The sequence below is a fragment of the Rhodnius prolixus genome, unplaced genomic scaffold (assembly GCF_049639745.1).
Source record: "Rhodnius prolixus isolate KJV_2025 unplaced genomic scaffold, Rpr scaffold_3, whole genome shotgun sequence".
In the NCBI taxonomy this organism is placed as follows: Eukaryota; Metazoa; Arthropoda; class Insecta; order Hemiptera; family Reduviidae; genus Rhodnius; species Rhodnius prolixus.
In genome coordinates this window covers 46966631-46986537 of record NW_027411603.1, presented here as the reverse complement: position 1 = coordinate 46986537, position 19907 = coordinate 46966631, and the positions used below count along the sequence as shown (strand labels likewise).

Below are 19907 nucleotides of genomic sequence, written 5' to 3'. Positions count from 1 at the left end.
TTAACTATTGGTAACATCAAAGGTCACTGTACTGTTCGGTACCTGAACAATCAGGACAAGACACACTAACCTTTGCTGTTAATTTAAAACGAAATATAATTGTTAATAAGTGTAAGCCTAAAGATGAATTAGTCCCCTGGTTGAAAGCCTGGAAAAGAAGAAATTATAAAAAAGTTATGACTGAAATTGGCAATAATCTTTTTTCGCTTTGTGTCGCTAGTACGAACATTATCCACGATTGTCCCGCTCAATGAGGCAATCGGAAACGTCTTTTTCTTTCTTTTTTTTGTAGAAAATTATTACTTTTTTATAAGAAGATAAATAATGGAATGAACATACCGAAAATCGTAAAAGTTATTTCATAAAAAAATCTTCCTGAATAGTTACAATTTTATTGTAATTATGTATATATTTTTTAAAATGTTGCATCCATTTTACTGAACATTAAAATGTACTTAAGGAAAGAGCCATTCTTGTACTGTTTTAATTATGAACCTCTGTCAGCCAATGACGCAGACAACATAGCAATATTTCAACACTAACAAAGACTCTCTCAGCGCCTTCTCGCCAAACATCTAAAATCTCAAACAATAACACTTTCATAATGGAAAATCTTAAATTTAAAAGATTGCCAGTCCTTTGTTTTTACAAGTTGTAAGAAAAATTTGAAAGGCGATAGCTTTTCGAACTAAACATTCAAATTTGTCCTTATTTAAATTAAGTAATTTGTATATTATTATCTACATTATATATCTAGCACTTTTTGACGATCAACCCTTATACAACTGTCCTACCGTACAGTTTTAATTCCAAATCAAAAAATATTTTTTTATCTTTTAAAAGAGTAACTTTTTATCTTTTATTTTAAAGATGTTATCTTACAATGACCCAGGCGTTAGAAGCCCGTTTGGGTGGTTCACCTTTCGGTCCTGCTGGAACTGGTAAAACTGAATCAGTGAAAGCTTTGGGACACCAATTGGGAAGATTTGTCCTTGTATTCAATTGTGATGAAACATTTGATTTCCAAGCAATGGGACGGATTTTTGTTGGACTTTGTCAGGTAATCATTTCGGTTTAAAATGAAAGGCACAAAATAATTTATAGGAGCTACAATGAGATAATAAAATGATTTTAGGTAGGAGCATGGGGATGTTTTGATGAATTTAACAGACTGGAAGAGAGAATGTTGTCTGCAGTATCCCAACAAATACAGACCATCCAGGAAGCTCTAAAGTCACAAATGGAATCTAATAAAGACAGAGATAAAAGTAAGTTTTATGTTGTAACTGATTTTTCCCCCCATCCTTACTAACAATATAACTAATTAATTTATATTCTATCTTGTTTCGTTTCTTGCAGCATTAACCGTAGAATTGGTTGGTAAACAAGTCCGGGTATCACCCGACATGGCTATATTTATTACAATGAATCCTGGCTACGCTGGACGTTCGAATTTACCAGACAATTTGAAGAAATTGTTCAGATCACTGGCTATGACAAAACCTGATCGCCAGCTTATCGCTGAAGTGATGTTGTTTTCTCAAGGGTTTAGATCTGCTGAAAAACTTGCTTCCAAAATTGTGCCATTTTTCAAGTAAGCATGATTTAGAATTACAATTTTTAAGCCATTATTTCATTTATTACTAAAAGTTAAAAATCAGACTTGATTGGTTCAGTAGATTCCATTGGGTGAAAAAATCTATGCCATCGTGGTTGTTGTCACAATGGTCTGTGTAGGTAAAAAGACAAAAAACGTTTAGTTTACAATATGTTGAATAATTATAACGACGTTTCTGGTAAAATTTTTGGCCTTTTATGTTCTGAAATTTGGTTTGCTGATGTTAGTTGACTTTCAGTATTTTCCTCAGTTGATTAGTGCAATGAATTACGCGAAGATTAATGAGAATCGTTCGAGCGTTTTACAAAAGTAAAACTAAAGAAAGTAGGGAAATGAGGGATTTTCATGGCCAAGTTAGCATCAGGTCTCAAGTGGTACCCAAATTAAATGTACCATTTGAGCTATCTACGATTTATTATTTTCTGAGCTTGAGTGAAAATGGCCATCCTCTAAAAATATTTTGCTGAGCTCAGTAGGCACCAAAACGGATATTTCTAATGAAAACACGAATGTCAAAAATTTGATCGCAATGAGGAAGAGGGAATAAACTTTCTATTGTATTATCTATTGTCTTATTTTTCGTTTTATTTTTATTTGTACAGATTATGCGACGAACAGTTATCAAATCAATCTCATTATGACTTCGGTTTGAGAGCGCTTAAATCTGTGCTAGTTTCGGCAGGTAATGTCAAGAGAGATAGAATTCAAAGGATAAAAGAAAGAAAAGAAGGAGCGGGCGATACCTTGGATGAAACATCTATTGCTGAAAATCTTCCTGAACAAGAGGTTTGGATTCCGAATTTTATTAACCTTATTACTGGCAAAATCCCTATCTTAAAAAAAATTCCCTTAAATTAACAATTATTATGTCATTTATTTTTTGGTTTTACATTGCTTTTCTATAATAGCAACTCCTTAATATTCCATTTTAAAAAATCCAATGCGCTTACTTTTTGAATTTACTAAGTAAAAATGAATTAATTTGTTAATTTAAAATGAAATTATTGAAGAATTCTCAGCTATCAATATTTTACTACTTCTAGATATTAATACAATCTGTATGCGAGACAATGGTACCGAAATTAGTGGCTGAAGACATTCCGCTGTTGTTCTCCTTATTGAATGATGTATTCCCCAATGTAACCTATACTAGGGCAGAAATGACAAGTAAGCCAGTCTTATTTTGTATTTATTTGTTCATTCTAGGTAAAAAAAATTTAGATTAATAAATAAATTTTAAAAAATTACGCAAGCTTTCACAAAATTACCAGGGTAGATCAATTAAAATAAAATGTCCTGTTGAATTTTTTCCCAGAATTGAAAGAAGAATTGAGAAAAGTTTGTCAAGAAGAGTATTTGGTCTGCGGAGAAGGGGATGAACAAGGAGGACCCTGGATGGAAAAAGTGAGAGTTGTTCCATTTTCTTTTACCAATTGTTTATCCCTCTTATTTATTTATTGTTAGAATTATTTAAATGATTTTTTTTAAATAATAATTTTAAATATAAAACTTTATTTGCATGCCGTCAGTATATGGGTGAAACTTGGATTGAAAAGGTAAAAGTGAACTTTTAGTTGGTTTCCAAGTAGAGTAGTGATTATCAAAATCAGGTCGATAGCATGATTGCAAAATCTTTTTATATTAACAGATCGTCATTTAATTTATAGTAAATAAATTTAGTAGGAGAAGATGCAAATTTCTTGTTTTGAAAATGTGTTTTGTGAATTTCTTCTGTTTTATTCTTTGTCTTTATTTAATAAAGACATCTTTTACCAAATTAAGGCAGTAAGATTTATTTTTACTTTTCTTACTATCAAGTAAACTTTCCTTACCGGACTTTTACTGGAAACATCCATATATGATAAAGAGTTGCAGATGTGAACTGACTTTATTCAAGTATATTGAATATTATAATATAAATATTATATAATAATAATCTACTTCAATATGCTTGAATAAAGTCAGTTCATATCTGAAACTCTATCATATACATTTCAAGTTTATAAATGATTATATTGAATAAAACTTCATTTCTCTCTTAGGTGCTGCAATTATATCAAATTTGCAATCTCAATCACGGTCTTATGATGGTTGGTCCAAGTGGTTCTGGTAAGTCCAGTGCCTGGAGAGTATTATTGAAAGCTTTAGAAAGGTTTGAAGGGACTGAAGGTGTTGCACACGTTATTGATCCGAAGGCTATGTCCAAAGAAGCCCTGTATGGTGTCCTTGATCCTAATACAAGAGAATGGACGGATGGGCTGTTCACTCATATTTTAAGGTAAGTTTTTTTTAATGCATAGTTCGGTAATTGTTTCTATTTAACGTTTTTTGTTAAGCGAATCCATAATTTTACAGAAAGATTATTGACAACGTACGCGGAGAAATCAACAAAAGACAATGGATTATATTCGATGGAGATGTAGATCCTGAATGGGTAGAAAACTTGAATTCAGTTCTTGATGATAACAAGTTACTCACCCTTCCCAACGGAGAACGTCTTTCATTACCACCCAATGTCAGGGTTATGTTTGAGGTGAGTCTTACGAAGTTCTAAGATTAAAAACTTTTATTTTTATATTTTTTTAAATATAAATTAAGATTACTGAGATAATGTTTTCAATTAGGTACAAGATTTAAAATACGCTACCCTGGCAACAGTATCTCGTTGTGGAATGGTTTGGTTCTCGGAAGATGTTTTATCTACAGAGATGATATTCGAGAATTACTTACTGCGTCTTAAAAATATTCCTTTAGAAGAATCTGATGAAGATTCATTAGGTAACTTTAAAGACTAAGGAGCTGTTTTGAAAAACTAGTTGGGAGTGTCATTATTTAAAATTTTAGGGTTTTTTGCTGCTATATTTTTTATCAACTTGTTTACCCGTCTTTAAGATCTCTATCTGAGCTTAAGCTACAATAAGACTTAAGTTGCAGCGCATGCTTAAGAGTAATACTGCTAATAAGCTGAATAAATTCAACTCTTCTGAACTTAGGTGACCCCTCGAAATTTGCAAAAGATTATTAAAATATGGTCAACGAACAAAACAATATTTTAAGAAATTAAAATTTATTTAACTGAACAATTCTAAATCTAACAATTTAATTTTTTAGGTTTCGCTCCGAAGAAAATTCAGTCTGAAAAAGAAGAAGGAGCGCTATCAGCTGGTATGAGAGTACAAGTAGATATTGCCAATATTTTACAATCTTATTTCTCACCTGATGGATTAGTGGTGAAATGTTTGGAATATGCCATGGCACAAGAACATATCATGGATTTGACCAGATTAAGAGCGCTAGGTTCTTTGTTCTCCATGCTAAATTATGGTGTTAGGTTAGTACCTGATTTCTGAATTTGAAGTATTTTGATTTAAATTAAATCTTACCATTGTATTTTGATTCACAGGAATGTTATCCAGTATAACCAAAGCCATTCGGACTTCCCGCTACCTTCAGATCAATTAGACAGATATATACCTAAAGTGTTGGTTTATTCTTTACTTTGGAGCTTTGCAGGAGATGCTAAACTGAAAGTCAGAAGTGATCTTGGAGATTTTATCAGATCCGTTACAACCATACCTTTACCTCCACAGAATTCAAACATGCCCATCATTGATTATGAGGTTAGTTTCGCAATCTTACGCTTACGAATATATCATCAGCTCAATTATCAGACATACTTTTATCTACAACAAATATTCACACCTACAAAACTTAATCCTATATGTATATACTTATTTTCAATTTTATACGCTTTTGTATTGGTAATTACAAAATCACAAATTATGTATCCTATTTATATCCCTATACCTACATTCACACTTAGGGTGCCAGTCTTGACGAGGCCCACCTCCAGAAACAGTGGCTTCTAGGTTAGGGGAAGTTTTGCGATCGGGCCAAACGTCAATTTCGAGTGTTCTATCAATACAGATAGTTCAATAAAATAGATAAATGCATATCGAAGTTGATTAATAAGCCGAAGGCTTCGGGTTCAAATCTAAGCGTGCTTCCTTTAGATTGTTTTCTCCTAGAAGACTCTACTGGTAAATGACGATCAGTGGCAGCATACATAATATTTACAATGCACCAAGATTACTCCGGGCACCTCAAATAAAAAATTTATTAATATATTTAATCTGTATATTTAATTCCATATTCAAAAATGAAATCAGGTCAGCAGCGCAAACTATCGCCATTATCTTCTTATTATAACCACGATACATATAACCTCCAATAGATCAATCTCTAATTCTCTGTATTAAATTAGCTACATTCAGTTCTTGTTAATTATTAGCAACAACCGTACTGATTTATGTACCGAATTGAGAAAGATTAAATATTCAAGACTAGAACCCAGCAAAGCAGTTTCAGAACGTAAACATTTTTTGTAATTTTTTAAAAACATTTATGTAGCCAATAGTTAATTTCTTAGAAATAATAATTATTGAAAGTAGAAATTTAAACAACGATTTTGTTCTGAAGTAATGTTAAATAAAAATGTATTTCTTCGAAGTTACCTTCCCATTTCATTCACTTTACTCATTTTGCTTTTCCCGTGAATTGTGATACATATAAGTTCAAAATGAAGGATTAAACATTTTTCGAAATTAGTTTGTATGCAATTTTTTTAAGAGATTTTAGATATTTTTTTAAAAATTTGGATTATGCTTGTTCTTCAGAGAGTTACTATGAATACTCTGATTAAATACTGAGGCATTTAATTATTTTCAGGTACATATCAACGGTGAATGGTCAGCATGGTCAGCGAAAGTACCTCAGATTGAGGTTGAAATTCATAAAGTTGCTGCTCCAGATGTAGTTGTGCCTACATTAGACACAGTAAGGCACGAATCTCTTTTATACACATGGCTTGCTGAACATCGCCCGCTAGGTTAGTGCAAAGTTATGTTCAAAGTATCATTTTACAATAGATGAATTTTCCCTAATGAAAATTTAAAAAATTCAAGTGCTGTGTGGTCCACCTGGCTCTGGTAAAACAATGACATTATTCTCGGCGTTGAGAGCTTTACCAGATATGGAGGTTGTCGGATTAAATTTTTCTTCAGCAACAACTCCGGAATTATTATTGAAAACTTTTGATCACTATTGTGAATACCGGAAGACGCCAAATGGTGTAGTACTCTCACCTGTTCAGGTATAATTAAGGCTCAATTAACAAAAGATTTTTTTTTTTTAATTCCTAAAAGTGACAATTTTATCATTATTGTTGAATTTTCAGTTAGGTAAATGGCTAGTACTATTTTGTGATGAAATCAATTTACCGGACATGGATTCATACGGCACACAAAGGGTTATTTCTTTCCTTCGACAATTAGTAGAACAAAGAGGATTTTATCGTGCTTGTGATCAAGCCTGGGTGTCACTAGAAAGAATCCAGTTTGTGGGTGCCTGTAATCCTCCCACTGATCCTGGTAGAAAACCACTTTCCCATCGTTTCTTGAGACATGTGCCAGTTATATACGTAGATTATCCAGGAGAGACTTCACTCAAACAGGTTTGTACTTTTTATTGTGACTGTAATATTTACCTTCATTTATTAATTTTTGGTATTTTATTGTATTTGATCATTTTCAGATCTATGGCACATTCAGCAGAGCAATGCTACGTCTAATTCCATCTTTGAGAGGCTACGCTGAGCCTCTTACGAATGCTATGGTTGAATTCTATTTAGCTTCTCAAGAACATTTTACACAAGATATGCAACCTCATTATGTCTATTCACCTAGAGAGATGACACGTTGGGTTAGGGGCATCTGTGAAGCAATGAGGTTTGTCTTGTCCGCTTTATTATGTATCGAATGTAAGAACTTAAAATTTAATAAGATTTTTGCAACTTTTCCTCAGTCTTAAAAACCTAAATGCATGATTTGATCGAGCAACGTAGAAATCGTTTTTGTAATTATATTGTTCAGGGATTAGGTACCAAATATTTTCAAGAATTCCCAAAATGATATTTGTAAAATGAGTAAACACCATTGAGTTTATTTAAGTTTACTCCATTATTACGCATATAATCGCTATAGATTACTTTTTGAGGCGGCGAATTATAATAGAGGCCAGAAGTAGTTATTTTAACTGCCGGTTAGCTTGTAGTCGATAGTCTGCCATCCAAAGACGCTCATATGTAAAATTCATACCATTTTACTTTTTAACAATTTCTCTCCAAATTAAAATGTTAAATAAGAAAATTAGGTATGATATTTCCCTGTCTATAGATCGAAAACTCGTCTAAATCAATTTTTTGGAAAAAACAAATTTGCAATAATTTTCTTTCTCATACATGTTTCATTTTCTGTAATCCTTAATATTACAGAAAATATAATATTTGTCGCCTGAAGGAAATATTTCTCATCAAATTTTAATTCGTTATGGACAATCAAGTAATTTGAATATTGGAAGTATTGGAACAAATCCAATACTGAGTAGCAATCGCAGCAGTAATGTATGATCACTTATTTTCTTCGTGGTAGCACGTATTTTTTTTCTAACTATCTTAGTCTTATCTATTATCTAGCAACGCAGGACATTAATATAAAGATATCTGCAACGCGGACCAACCACATTTTCACTAATACATGACTTGGAATTCATTTATTGATATTTGCTCTTTCAGGCCTTTAGACGCTCTACCAGTGGAAGGTCTCGTTCGATTGTGGGCACACGAAGCGCTTCGATTGTTTCAAGATAGACTCGTTGAAGCTTCTGAAAGAACTTGGACAAATGAAAATATTAATGTTGTTGCTGTTAAACACTTTCCTTCAATTGATAAAACTGCAGCACTTGGTCGCCCTATACTTTATAGTAATTGGCTATCCAAAGATTATGTACCCGTTGATCGTGATGAATTAAGGGATTATGTTAAAGCTAGATTAAAGGTAATGTTTATTTTTGTTTTCATCTTGGTATCTGGTAAAAAAAATAAATAGCTAGTTAATTAATAACTTTACAGGTGTTCTATGATGAAGAATTGGACGTACCGTTAGTACTCTTTGATGAAGTACTTGAACACGTCTTAAGAATAGATAGGATATTCAGGCAACCTCAAGGTCATTTACTGTTGATCGGTGTCTCAGGAGCTGGCAAGACCACGCTCTCAAGATTCGTAGCCTTTATGAATGGGCTCTCAGTCTTCCAAATTAGGGTAAGAACGTTTGAATTAGTCATGTAGATTTGTTCTAATTCACTTTTTTCTTTAGTTTCTTCTCTCTGTAGTAATATTTTGTGGCAGTTATTTAATTTTTACTATTTAGGTACATAATAAATACACGAGTGAAGACTTCGATGAAGATCTAAGATCTGTACTGAGAAGATCAGGTTGTAAAAATGAAAAGATAGCCTTTATACTAGATGAGTCTAACGTGCTTGAGTCTGGATTCTTGGAAAGGATGAATACTCTGTTAGCTAACGGGGAAGTACCTGGATTGTTTGAAGGTAAAATTATTCTTTGGATTCTTCAGTTTTTTGTCTCTTGCTCTTCATGTTGCAATCATACGTTTTCACTTATAAGTTTTCTAGATGCTATGAACACATTTTATTGATAAACTTTTTGTGTTTGCTCCGCCGTATAAACCTCCAGTTTTTCTTGCAGTAACTTCGTAAACTATATAGAAAATTTGTGTATCTGTAACTTTGATTTAAAGCATTTTATCTCCTTTAATAATCTTGAGAATTGCCAAAGTTAGAGAAGACTTATATTTGGCTTAATATTTTGGTTTGAAATTTTGTCAGTGATCAGTGATTGTAGTGTGGTTCTAAGTAAGTTTTGACGCCACATAACGTTCAATAGAATAATTTTATTATTTTTATAATCTTGAAGCCAACTATTTTTTTTAGTAAAAAAGAGAAAGAGCGCTAATGATCCAGATGCGATTTAATATAAATAAAAATAGAAGATAGACTCGTTTTCAGTTACATGCATCAGATTTTCAATTCTTAAACTTCTTTTTATGTCAATTCCATGTTTGTAGGGGATGAATACAGTACTCTGATGACCCAATGTAAAGAAGGAGCTCAACGTGAAGGACTTATGCTGGATTCGAACGAAGAGTTATACAAATGGTTTACTGGTCAAGTAATGAAAAATCTACACGTTGTATTTACCATGAATCCATCATCAGAAGGTCTTAAAGATCGTGCTGCAACATCACCGGCTTTGTTCAATCGTTGTGTATTGAATTGGTTTGGAGATTGGTCGCCTGGTGCTTTATATCAGGCATGTACACTTAGCGATAATTCTTCTAAATTTATGGTAGAGCATACTTCATAAAACTACGTTAATATGAAACTTGTAGGTTGGCCGCGAATTTACCCATACACTAGATTTGGACGGACCACCGACCTGGAAAGCACCAGACTTTTTCCCTGTGGTGTACCCTGGACTATCTCCAACACCTAATCATCGTGAAGCCGTCATTAATGCTTGCGTATATGTACACCAAACTTTGCATAGAGCCAATGCTCGTCTTGTGAAACGAGGAGCCCGTACAATGGCTATTACACCAAGGTTTGTAAAGTTTAAATATTATAAAGAATTTTGAATGTAAAAGGTGAAAAAACTTTTAAATTTTCATGTGGTTTTAAGGCATTATTTGGACTTCATCAATCATTTTGTGAAACTGTATCGTGAAAAATGTTCTGAATTAGAAGAACAACAACTGCATTTGAATGTTGGTTTGGGAAAAATAGCAGAAACTGTAGAACAAGTGGAAGAAATGCAAAAATCACTTGCAGTCAAATCTCAGGTACTTTTACTAGGCAAAAATGTCATTATAACCTATAAACAACGAAACTATAACATATTGATTATCTTTCTGTTTTTCCATAGGAATTGCAAGCCAAGAATGACGCTGCTAATGCTAAACTAAGACAAATGGTCAAAGATCAACAGGAAGCTGAAAAGAAAAAGGTTCAATCTCAAGAAATTCAAACCGAGATTGAAAAGCAGAAATTATTGATTGCACAGAAAAGAGAAGGCGTTATGGCTGATTTAGCATTGGTGGAACCTGCTGTCATTGATGCTCAGCAAGGTAATTATTTTATTTTTAATGAATTCTGGTTTTAATACGCCTTGGTTGTTAAGGTGTATAAAATATCAGTAATTGTGCTCATAATTGTTTACCCAGAGTTTTGAGAAGAGCTTGCGACCAATTTAACACACATTGAATGTTTTTTTTATTTTGCAATCGTTATTCGCCCAAAACTATACTAGCAATACTTCTGTGCTAGTTTCTTACTTCTTTGTTTTAATCGGCTGCTGTTATCTTAAAGTTTTGAAAAGTGAAAAGAGGTTCTATTATGTTAGCCTCCTGCTTATTAGTGTTCGAATAAAACTGTTGAAATTATTCAATACTGATGGTGGCGATATAACTCAATTTTTGGATTTTAAAGAGTCCAATTGCCAGTACAGAACAGAAGAATTTATTTTTATTCTAGAAAGGTTAACACTTTAATAAATAATACACCAAGTGAGGCTGCTTTGAAAACACACGCTAAGAATACATTTCACTAATCGTATAAATGATGATTCAAAACAATAAATTATTAAAAAACAGATCAGAAGTGATAAGCAAATTTCAGAAAAAACATTAGTTTTCATTTTGAACTTGCAGTACTGTGCAACCGCACACGTTGGTTAATAATTCGAAGTGAATAAATAGTATTATTATTGACTCCGTCATTATTGGTAGATTTTTTCGGTCGATCAGTAGCTTATCAAAAAATGGGGCAATTCTCTTCGGATGGTAGCTCGTGAGTCTAACCATAGGCCATATAGACATGTAATCTCTCCGATGTTACAGGTTGAAACTTTTTTTTTCTAAATACGTTAATGACTTATCAGCTTTGTCAAGATCATTAGCTTCGAATTTATTGTTGGTTCAAGTTTTTGAGTGCGTTTTTGACCTCTTTTGGGGAAAGGTTATTTTGACTACGAATCTAGACGAGCCACTGTATCCACAGTGGACACTGCCTTCTAGCAAAAGAAATCTTTTTCATTTGCTAATAAAAGTTATCTTGTTAATAGTTTGACAATCTTGAAAGTATGAGAGATAGTTTCTTTCAATTAATACTAACAATGTGACTTTGCGCTCGGCAAAATATTTTCCTTATTGTTTATTCTTCACTTCTCGATTTTTTTTTCGTTTCTGAAAGTGTGTGCTTTTGCTCTTTTCAAAATTCGCTTGCTATGATTACATTAAAATTCAAGAATATTCTGCATTCTAATTTTTGTAAAATGTGTTTCTTTTGTGGTTTATTGAGTTGGAGAGAATTCACAGTGAATAAACAAACAGTCGCAATACGTAGGTTTTTATAAACCTTTTGAAAACGAGCTTATTTAAATCAACTGCTTCAATAAAGCATTTATCATTAAGCATTTAAATACTTGATCAGTTTCTCCTTGACTTTGTTTTTCAACAATTCTCTCAAAATATAAACTAATTTAAAACTTAAGCTGCTTGGTTGCTTCTTTTTTGGAGCTTTTCTTATGAGTAGGTAAAAAAAGGCTCCTTACCAAAAAGCGGTATATTTAAGAATCAAGCTCTGCTGAATTATTAACTGATCTGTAGACTAATGGATTTTATTTTTATTTAAAAATTTCTAAGATGAAAAATGTATTCCCTTTTGTCTTTTTAACTCTCTAAGGACATCTCTTCTACATGTCATATAACTTTTGAATAAAGGTGAACTTGTGTTTTTAATTATTTATTTATTTATTTAAATATGTGAGTATGAATATGTGTGTTGATTTTGTAAAGCTGTGAAATCCATAAAGAAACAACATCTGGTCGAGGTGAGATCCATGGCTAATCCACCAGCAATTGTCAAGGTGACACTAGAATCTATCTGCCTGCTTCTTGGGGAAGCGGCAACCGATTGGAAGGCGATCAGATCTGTGATTATGAAGGAGAACTTCATTTCTACCATTGTCAACTTCAACACCGATGATCTTACGTCTGTTCTCTATTCGTCACCCACTATTCTGTCGTTCTCGTGACCTCCTCATGTTGCCTTAGTTGTTTTGACTTCATGTATTGCTTTCTGTTCATATAAAACTCTATTTGTGCTTTAATTGTAAAATCGTAGGATTAATTCATTTATGTCAATGTATTATTTCAATTTTTTGCATTTCCTTAAAAAAATTTTTGGTTAAGAAACTCAGTAGAATAAAATATAATTTCCCATTGCATGTTTCCATAGTAGTTGTAATCACTGTAACTTCCATGAGCTTTTAAACATAATTTTTTGTTCTTTGCTGGCACTTCTCTATGATAGAAGTATACGTTGTTCTGTTTGGTGTTCTCTGGTGACACAGATTTGCCTTACTTCTTTTATAAAGTAAAATAAATCATTGCACTTTGTTTATCATTCAAGTCTAACATGATGGTTAAACGTCTTTTAGCGACCATCCACCTCATCTGGATAGCCAACTTTCGACAGCTTTATCCAAAACTTGGAATTTAAATAATTACATGTTCTTGAAACTCATAATTTGTCGTAGAAAGATAGATGATACCAATATTATGTAATGTTCAGTGCACTTAAATTATAATGTTAAAGAAAGCGTGAGGCAACAAAACTCCTCTAAAATAATTATTTCTTGAATTAATTAAATAATCAATGTTCTCTGGAAACGAGAAGAAAGTTTAAGAAAAATTAAAAATATTGATTAATAGACGTTACTTTTTTCAAGGCAGTTACAAATCTAAGAGGATAATTTTCTTGCCTATTATCCTGTTTCTGTCATCTCTTCAGCTGACGACTTCATGCTTCAATCATTCTTTATTTCTTTGTTCAAGTACGGTTTTGCTTTCCCTTACATTAACGATCCTAGCAATTCCATTAAATAAAAATATGTTTATAATTTTTCATTGATTTCATTATTATAATTAATCATTAATTTTTATAATAATCAATGTTTTTTACTTAAATTTATTTCCCAATTATTTACATACAAAAATGCACCTCTTTATATGAAGCATGTCCTCCTTTTTGTTCTTTATGACTCTATGTGTCATCTGTGTGCTTGCGTGCATGATCCTAGCCGTGAAGGAGATCAAGAAGCAACAGCTAGTCGAAGTGAGATCTATGGCCAATCCTCCAGCAGTAGTCAAGCTGGCTCTAGAATCAATCTGCCTTCTGCTTGGTGAAAACGCTACCGACTGGAAATCAATTAGAGCGGTCGTTATGAGGGATAATTTCATTAATTCAATTGTCAACAATTTCAGCACAGAAAATATTTCGTATGTATTTCATTTTAATTATATTTATTATGTGTATGTACATTTTATTTTTAAATCTTATTATTATTTTTATTTTTACTTTAAAGTGGCTTCTGAATTCTGGACAGATTTTTCATTATCATTTCATATTGCAAAACATTCTCTTTCTAAAGGGGAAGGGGTTGGTCTAATGGTGAAGAGCGTTGGCTTTGCAGGTGGGAGATCACCAGTTCGAATCCCGCGTATGACTACCTTTTATTTGTTAAAAAAAAAAAAAAAAAAATGTTTATAGTAAAGTATGAGCTTCCGCCCCGTCCACAACACCTAATTGGTAGTTCGACGTTAAGCCCCGCCTGAAAAAATAGACGATTACTTTACATTCTCTTTCTACATTAAACATAGCATTACAGAAAACATCCTGGTGTTTGTACTGGTCGGCCTCGGGAACAGTTTCTGTGATCCGCTTTAAGATCGTTTTTTTTCCCTTTAGTGCTGCTGAACTTATTGCTTGTGCTAAATATTTTCTCTTAACTTTTTTTCATCACTTTACTGAGCAGAAGAAAGACTACAGAGCGTAAATTGCCCCCGGAATCTTTCTCCACACTAATAAAACATTCTCGTACAGTTGTGAGGACACATATTCGTAATTATAAGCGTGTTTGAGATAGTGGTTAACCTGTGGATGCGCGAAACCGAAATAGTAGACCAATTGAATTTGTGTGAGTATTGGGACTGTCAATATAAGAATGTTCGTGTTGAGGGATATCCTCAGGGAAGCCAATATCTTTCATCATTAATTTTCCGGAAAGTTCAGTTTTCTACTTATTCTTCTTACTGAAATTATTGTTCACTTTTCGTATCCTATTAGATTAAAAACTAATCGATGTGACTGAGTATTGATGGTCTTCGTTATTGTTTTGCTCAAAAACGTTTTATGAAAGTTCTATTTATTTACTGAAGCTCAGAATGTTTCTTTATTAAAATCTGATGCTACTACAAATTTCAGACAGAAGGTAGGTTTAAAACAAAAAGAATTATTTTTTTTGTACAATTTGTTGTAAAGCTTCTCTTTAGTAATTATTTTCTGGTTGCATGTCTAAAGAAAAAAAGAGAAAAATCCTTTCTAAATTTTCATTTTTATTGTTGTGCGTTTGATATGTTAGATAATACCCCAGTAATAAGTTTTTATGTGTAACATTCTTGTATGTTGTATGTATAAAGTTAACGCTTCTCTCCTGCCACTTGTGTGTGCATTTCCATATTTTAATTCAATTTTTTTGTAAAATCTTGTAAAAACATCGAATTAATTAAGAAAAAAATTAGTTTTTCTTTGATGTATTAATTAAAATAATAAGCAGAAATGATAATGGTACTAAATTAGTATAATGCTATAACGTAGTACATTAAAAACTCAGATATTCTAAAAATTAATAAATAAGGAGTACATTAAGTACGAGTAAAAAGTAGTTGTTTTAAGACAGCAATTTTTAATATAAGAAAATCTCTTAGAAAATATATTTTTTTTAGTATCATTAATTTAGAATTGTTAACTTTGACATTTATTCAAGGTTATAATTACCTAAACTCTTAATTTTTACTTTTTAAAAAACCATAAAGTTTTTCTCTAAGGAAATATACATTAATGTAAAGATATTTTAAATAATTCCTAACTTTCAAGCAATATATTTTTTTCTTTATTTAGTGATGAAGTACGAGAGAAAATGCATACAAGATATCTTAGCAATCCTGAGTATACTTTTGAAAAAGTAAATAGAGCATCAATGGCTTGTGGTCCTATGGTTAAATGGGCAGTAGCTCAGGTACATTTTTCTGAATATTTTTTCGACCAAAACATTTTTACTGTTGAAAGTAATATTTGTAATGTCGAATTATGATTTTTTTTAAATTTAAATAGATCAGCTATGCTGACATGTTAAAAAAAGTGGAACCTCTCCGTGAGGAGTTGAGATCTTTGGAAGATATGGCTGGTGAAAATCAAAAGAAAGGTGAAGACACAAAGGACTTGATTGCCCAACTGGAAAAGAGCATTGCAGCTTACAAAGAAGAATACGCGCAGTTGATACAAGAAGGATTGGCCATAAAACAGGATTTAGAAAATGTTCAGGCTAAGGTATGTATTTTTTTTTTGCATACAGTTTTAGTTAACTTTTCATTGATTTGTACGGTCTAATCAAATTAAATAAAAGTCTCTTATTGCTTATGAGAGTAAAGTAAATGCCTACTTTTGCTGGCGGGCTTTTTTTTGTTTCTAACTATCAAATTAGGTGTCGTAGACGGAAGGGTCTAGCAAACATACTTTACTGTTAAATTCTTATATTAACCATTAAATAAAATCCATGGCATAAACCGGGAATCGAACCCACTAAATCAACAATACACATTACAATAGCTTTGCGGGTCCGTCTCTAACCGCTCGGCTATAGTGGTGCCTAAAAAAACTGCAATAATTGTAACTTTTTTTAAATTGAGGTTCTACCGGAAATGCTTGTTTTTATGTTTTTGAGTACAATTTTGTTTTGGGCGCCTAGAAATCCTCGCACTATTAATCTTCAAAAGTTTTTAGTAATGTAATAAACATATAAGCAATAGTATCTTTTGGAAAAAGGGATTACATGAAGCTTAAAATAAAAGAACTGTACTTTATATAAAGATAATATTATATATGCAAATTAACGTTCTTGCAGAGATATTATTTGTGTTGGCAATAGTGTAGTTTTTAGTAAATTTTAAATCATTTATTTCATATTTGTTAGGTGGACCGATCAATAGCTCTATTAAAATCTCTTGGAATTGAACGTGAAAGATGGGAAGCTACAAGTGAAACATTTAAGTCTCAAATGGCCACGATCATTGGTGATGTTCTACTATCATCTGCATATCTTGCTTATGCAGGATATTTCGATCAACATGTAAGATTTAAAAATAAACAGAAGATTTTACCTTTGATTTCTGTTTGTTTATTTGAGAAATCAAAACATTTAATTATTATTATTTAATAGTCTCGGCACAGTTTGTTATCCACCTGGACTGAACATCTCACAACAGCTGGTATTCAGTTCAGATCGGATATGGCCCTTACTGAATACTTATCAAATCCAGACGAAAGACTCAGATGGCAAGCTAATGCTCTACCTACTGATGATCTGTGTACAGAGAATGCAATCATGTTGAAGGTAGGCCTTATTTGATTTTTATACCTGCTAATGTTCAGTAAAAAATATAGTTTAAAAATATAATTATTTAATTGTTTTACAATTCTAGAGGTTCAATCGTTATCCATTGATCATTGATCCGTCAGGACAAGCTACCGAATTCATAATGAATGAATTTCGGGATAAGATTACCAAAACTTCGTTCTTAGATGATTCCTTTAGGAAAAATTTAGAATCAGCACTTCGATTTGGCAATCCACTTTTAGTGCAGGTAATTTTTTTTTCATTGACAATTTTGAGTACTGTTTTACCATTATTGAACGTAACGACTTATAAATACTTAAGTTTAAAGATCATGGTTATCAGAATTAACTGTAAAAACAGAAATTAGGCCAAAACATTGTTGAGAGAAAATATGGAAAAATGGATATAGCATTAAACCTGTACAGAACAGAGCTTAGGACAGAAATTCATTTAACATTTTTAGAAAGTCTATTTGTTAACAAAACTGATCTCTCATTGATTATAAGCCTACTGGTAGATACGAAGCTAGATTAGTAAAAGATATTTTAAGGTAGAATATGTTTTTGGAAAGGCCGGGTGTAAAATGGAAAATGTGTCCAGTTTTAAAAGTAAGTTTTGAATGGTTCTCAAAGCGATACAATATCAAAGAAACGTACGGTTCCCCTTAGGGAAATGGACTACCCACTTCTTCAGGAATCTTGGGACATATCTAACGCTAACAATACAATGTGACCTGTAGAGTTAGTTGATGTGGAACTATTTGGTTTGGGTAAACTCTAATTCTTGTACTTATACTTTGGCTTAAACCATCTCTAGAATCATCTAGCCTTGATATTTTTTCTTATACTGTAAAATTAAAAATATTAATATAATGTTTTATTTATTTCATTTTAGGATGTAGAAAATTATGATCCTATCTTGAATCCAGTATTAAATAGAGAAGTACGTCGAACTAGTGGAAGAGTTCTTATAACATTAGGAGATCAGGATATCGATTTGTCTCCATCATTCGTAATATTTCTATCTACCAGGGATCCAACCGTAAGTTTCAACTTTCATTCCAGATTACCTTAGTTACCCACATATTCTCCAAATCCAATGAAACACAACTAATATAACGGTTTTTTAATTATAGGTTGAATTTCCACCAGATATCTGTTCAAGAGTTACTTTTGTTAACTTTACTGTTACTCGGTCTTCATTACAATCGCAGTGTCTTAATCAAGTATTGAAAGCTGAACGTCCTGATATTGATGAAAAGAGATCCGATTTACTCAAATTACAGGGTAATTTATTTATTTTATTTATTTCTTCAGGTATCAGTTTTTCTAACGTGTGAAAGAGCAGTAAGAATTTCGTATCGTGAATATTTACTTGGAAGTTTAAAGAATTTCTTTACAATTGAGTTTTTAACATTTTTAGTTGTTAATTTTTCTGATATAATATGCTATTTACATAGCTTTAGTTTGCCGAAGCCACTTTTTCTTCTTTTTCATGAAGCAGGTGTTTCTACAATATTATATGTTATATAGCTCGCGCATCATTTCTAAACTACATACGTCAGATATTTATCTAAAATCTTTGCAATTACATTAAGGGCTCAAAAAAAAAAAAAGGATGTATACTGCACTGCTACTCTATTAGCCTATAGTAACTGCTATCCTCCTACGCAGTTTGCTGAGTCCTAAGGTATTATATATGACCAATCACTCTACAGTTCTCTCCAAATTAAAAATAAATAGGAAGACTCTCATTAAGGATGGGTATATCTTTCTCCAATACTTATTAAAGTAGGCTTACCAGAGAAGTCCCAAAACTGTTCCTGGTGCTAATCTACCCTTCTACCTTAGAATATTGTGAATAACTCATTTACCCACAATGCAAAGAGGTGTAAAATTGATAACTTAACTTTGTGAATTTTTATTTTGGGATGCCTTCATACTGTGTTTGGTAGCTGCTCTCATGAGAAGTTGGATGAGGAAGGACTAAGTTGGAAAAGCATTTTTCTAAAGCCAAAATTGTCAAAACTGCAGTTTACATTTGTTCACTCTATTTATTTTTCTATACTTAAAGGTGAATTCCATCTTCGGTTACGTCAACTAGAGAAATCTTTGCTACAAGCGTTGAATGAAGCTAAAGGCAAGATTCTTGACGATGATTCAGTGATTACAACGTTGGAAACTCTAAAACAAGAAGCTGCCGATATTAGTAAGAAAGTTGAAGAAACTGACAGAGTTATTGCCGAAATTGAAACAGTATCGCAACAATATAAACCCCTCAGTCAGGTATATTGCCAAAAAATAAAAAAACTTTTCATTGTATCTTGCATTTTTAAAGGAAGAATGCGCGTTTTTTTAAAAGATGTGTCTCGAGTTTAAATACGTCTCTCTTTTTACAGGCTTGCAGCAACATGTACTTCACCATGGATTCGTTGAATCAAATCCATTTCTTGTATCAGTATTCACTGAAGTTCTTCCTAGATATCTTCAGTGCTGTTCTTTTTAGTAATCCTTCACTTGACGGATTGACTGATTACAATTCAAGATTAGCTGTCATCACAAAACAGCTATTTTCAGTTAGTTATTTTGTATTGCTTGCATTTTTAATATTATTATACTTTCTTAGTCCTGTTTAGAGGAAGAATGCGTTTACGTGACTAATTCGTGCAGCTACATTTAGCGTGATTAGAAAAATTGCCAGAATAATATTATTGAGTTATTGAAAGTGTTCACTCTTTCATATATATGTAGATATACGTAAGTTCATTTAATTTGAACAAATTCATACAGGAAAATTTAGTATGATTAGAGATATTGTCACAGTTGTTATTATTGATATTGAAAGTGGTGAGAGAGT

At 32.2% G+C, this 19907-nt stretch overlaps 1 protein-coding gene across 10 annotated transcripts in view; it reads left to right on the top strand.

Annotated features, from left to right (window-relative positions):
* The window catches only part of Dhc64C (dynein heavy chain, cytoplasmic), a 47110-nt gene that overhangs the window by 19677 nt on the left and 7526 nt on the right, over positions 1–19907 (top strand). For 4 of the 10 annotated variants that reach the window (XM_074126090.1, XM_074126087.1, XM_074126088.1 and 1 more), the window contains 33 exons: positions 871–1060; positions 1136–1268; positions 1360–1594; positions 2221–2404; positions 2662–2785; positions 2934–3022; positions 3148–3174; positions 3661–3896; positions 3974–4151; positions 4243–4396; positions 4730–4949; positions 5022–5238; positions 6347–6506; positions 6583–6770; positions 6855–7130; positions 7211–7404; positions 8250–8511; positions 8586–8777; positions 8887–9067; positions 9604–9848; positions 9928–10139; positions 10218–10377; positions 10461–10662; positions 13677–13875; positions 15557–15674; positions 15770–15985; positions 16629–16784; positions 16875–17048; positions 17137–17298; positions 17946–18092; positions 18187–18337; positions 19125–19336; positions 19450–19626. In XM_074126090.1, coding sequence (XP_073982191.1) covers positions 871–1060; positions 1136–1268; positions 1360–1594; positions 2221–2404; positions 2662–2785; positions 2934–3022; positions 3148–3174; positions 3661–3896; positions 3974–4151; positions 4243–4396; positions 4730–4949; positions 5022–5238; positions 6347–6506; positions 6583–6770; positions 6855–7130; positions 7211–7404; positions 8250–8511; positions 8586–8777; positions 8887–9067; positions 9604–9848; positions 9928–10139; positions 10218–10377; positions 10461–10662; positions 13677–13875; positions 15557–15674; positions 15770–15985; positions 16629–16784; positions 16875–17048; positions 17137–17298; positions 17946–18092; positions 18187–18337; positions 19125–19336; positions 19450–19626 — 5971 coding nt within the window. Of the gene's footprint in view, positions 1–870; positions 1061–1135; positions 1269–1359; positions 1595–2220; positions 2405–2661; positions 2786–2933; positions 3023–3147; positions 3175–3660; positions 3897–3973; positions 4152–4242; positions 4397–4729; positions 4950–5021; positions 5239–6346; positions 6507–6582; positions 6771–6854; positions 7131–7210; positions 7405–8249; positions 8512–8585; positions 8778–8886; positions 9068–9603; positions 9849–9927; positions 10140–10217; positions 10378–10460; positions 10663–12390; positions 12587–13676; positions 13876–15556; positions 15675–15769; positions 15986–16628; positions 16785–16874; positions 17049–17136; positions 17299–17945; positions 18093–18186; positions 18338–19124; positions 19337–19449; positions 19627–19907 lie in introns of all 10 variants that reach the window. The other 6 variants (XM_074126091.1, XM_074126089.1, XM_074126086.1 and 3 more) reach the window with 3 other exon arrangements.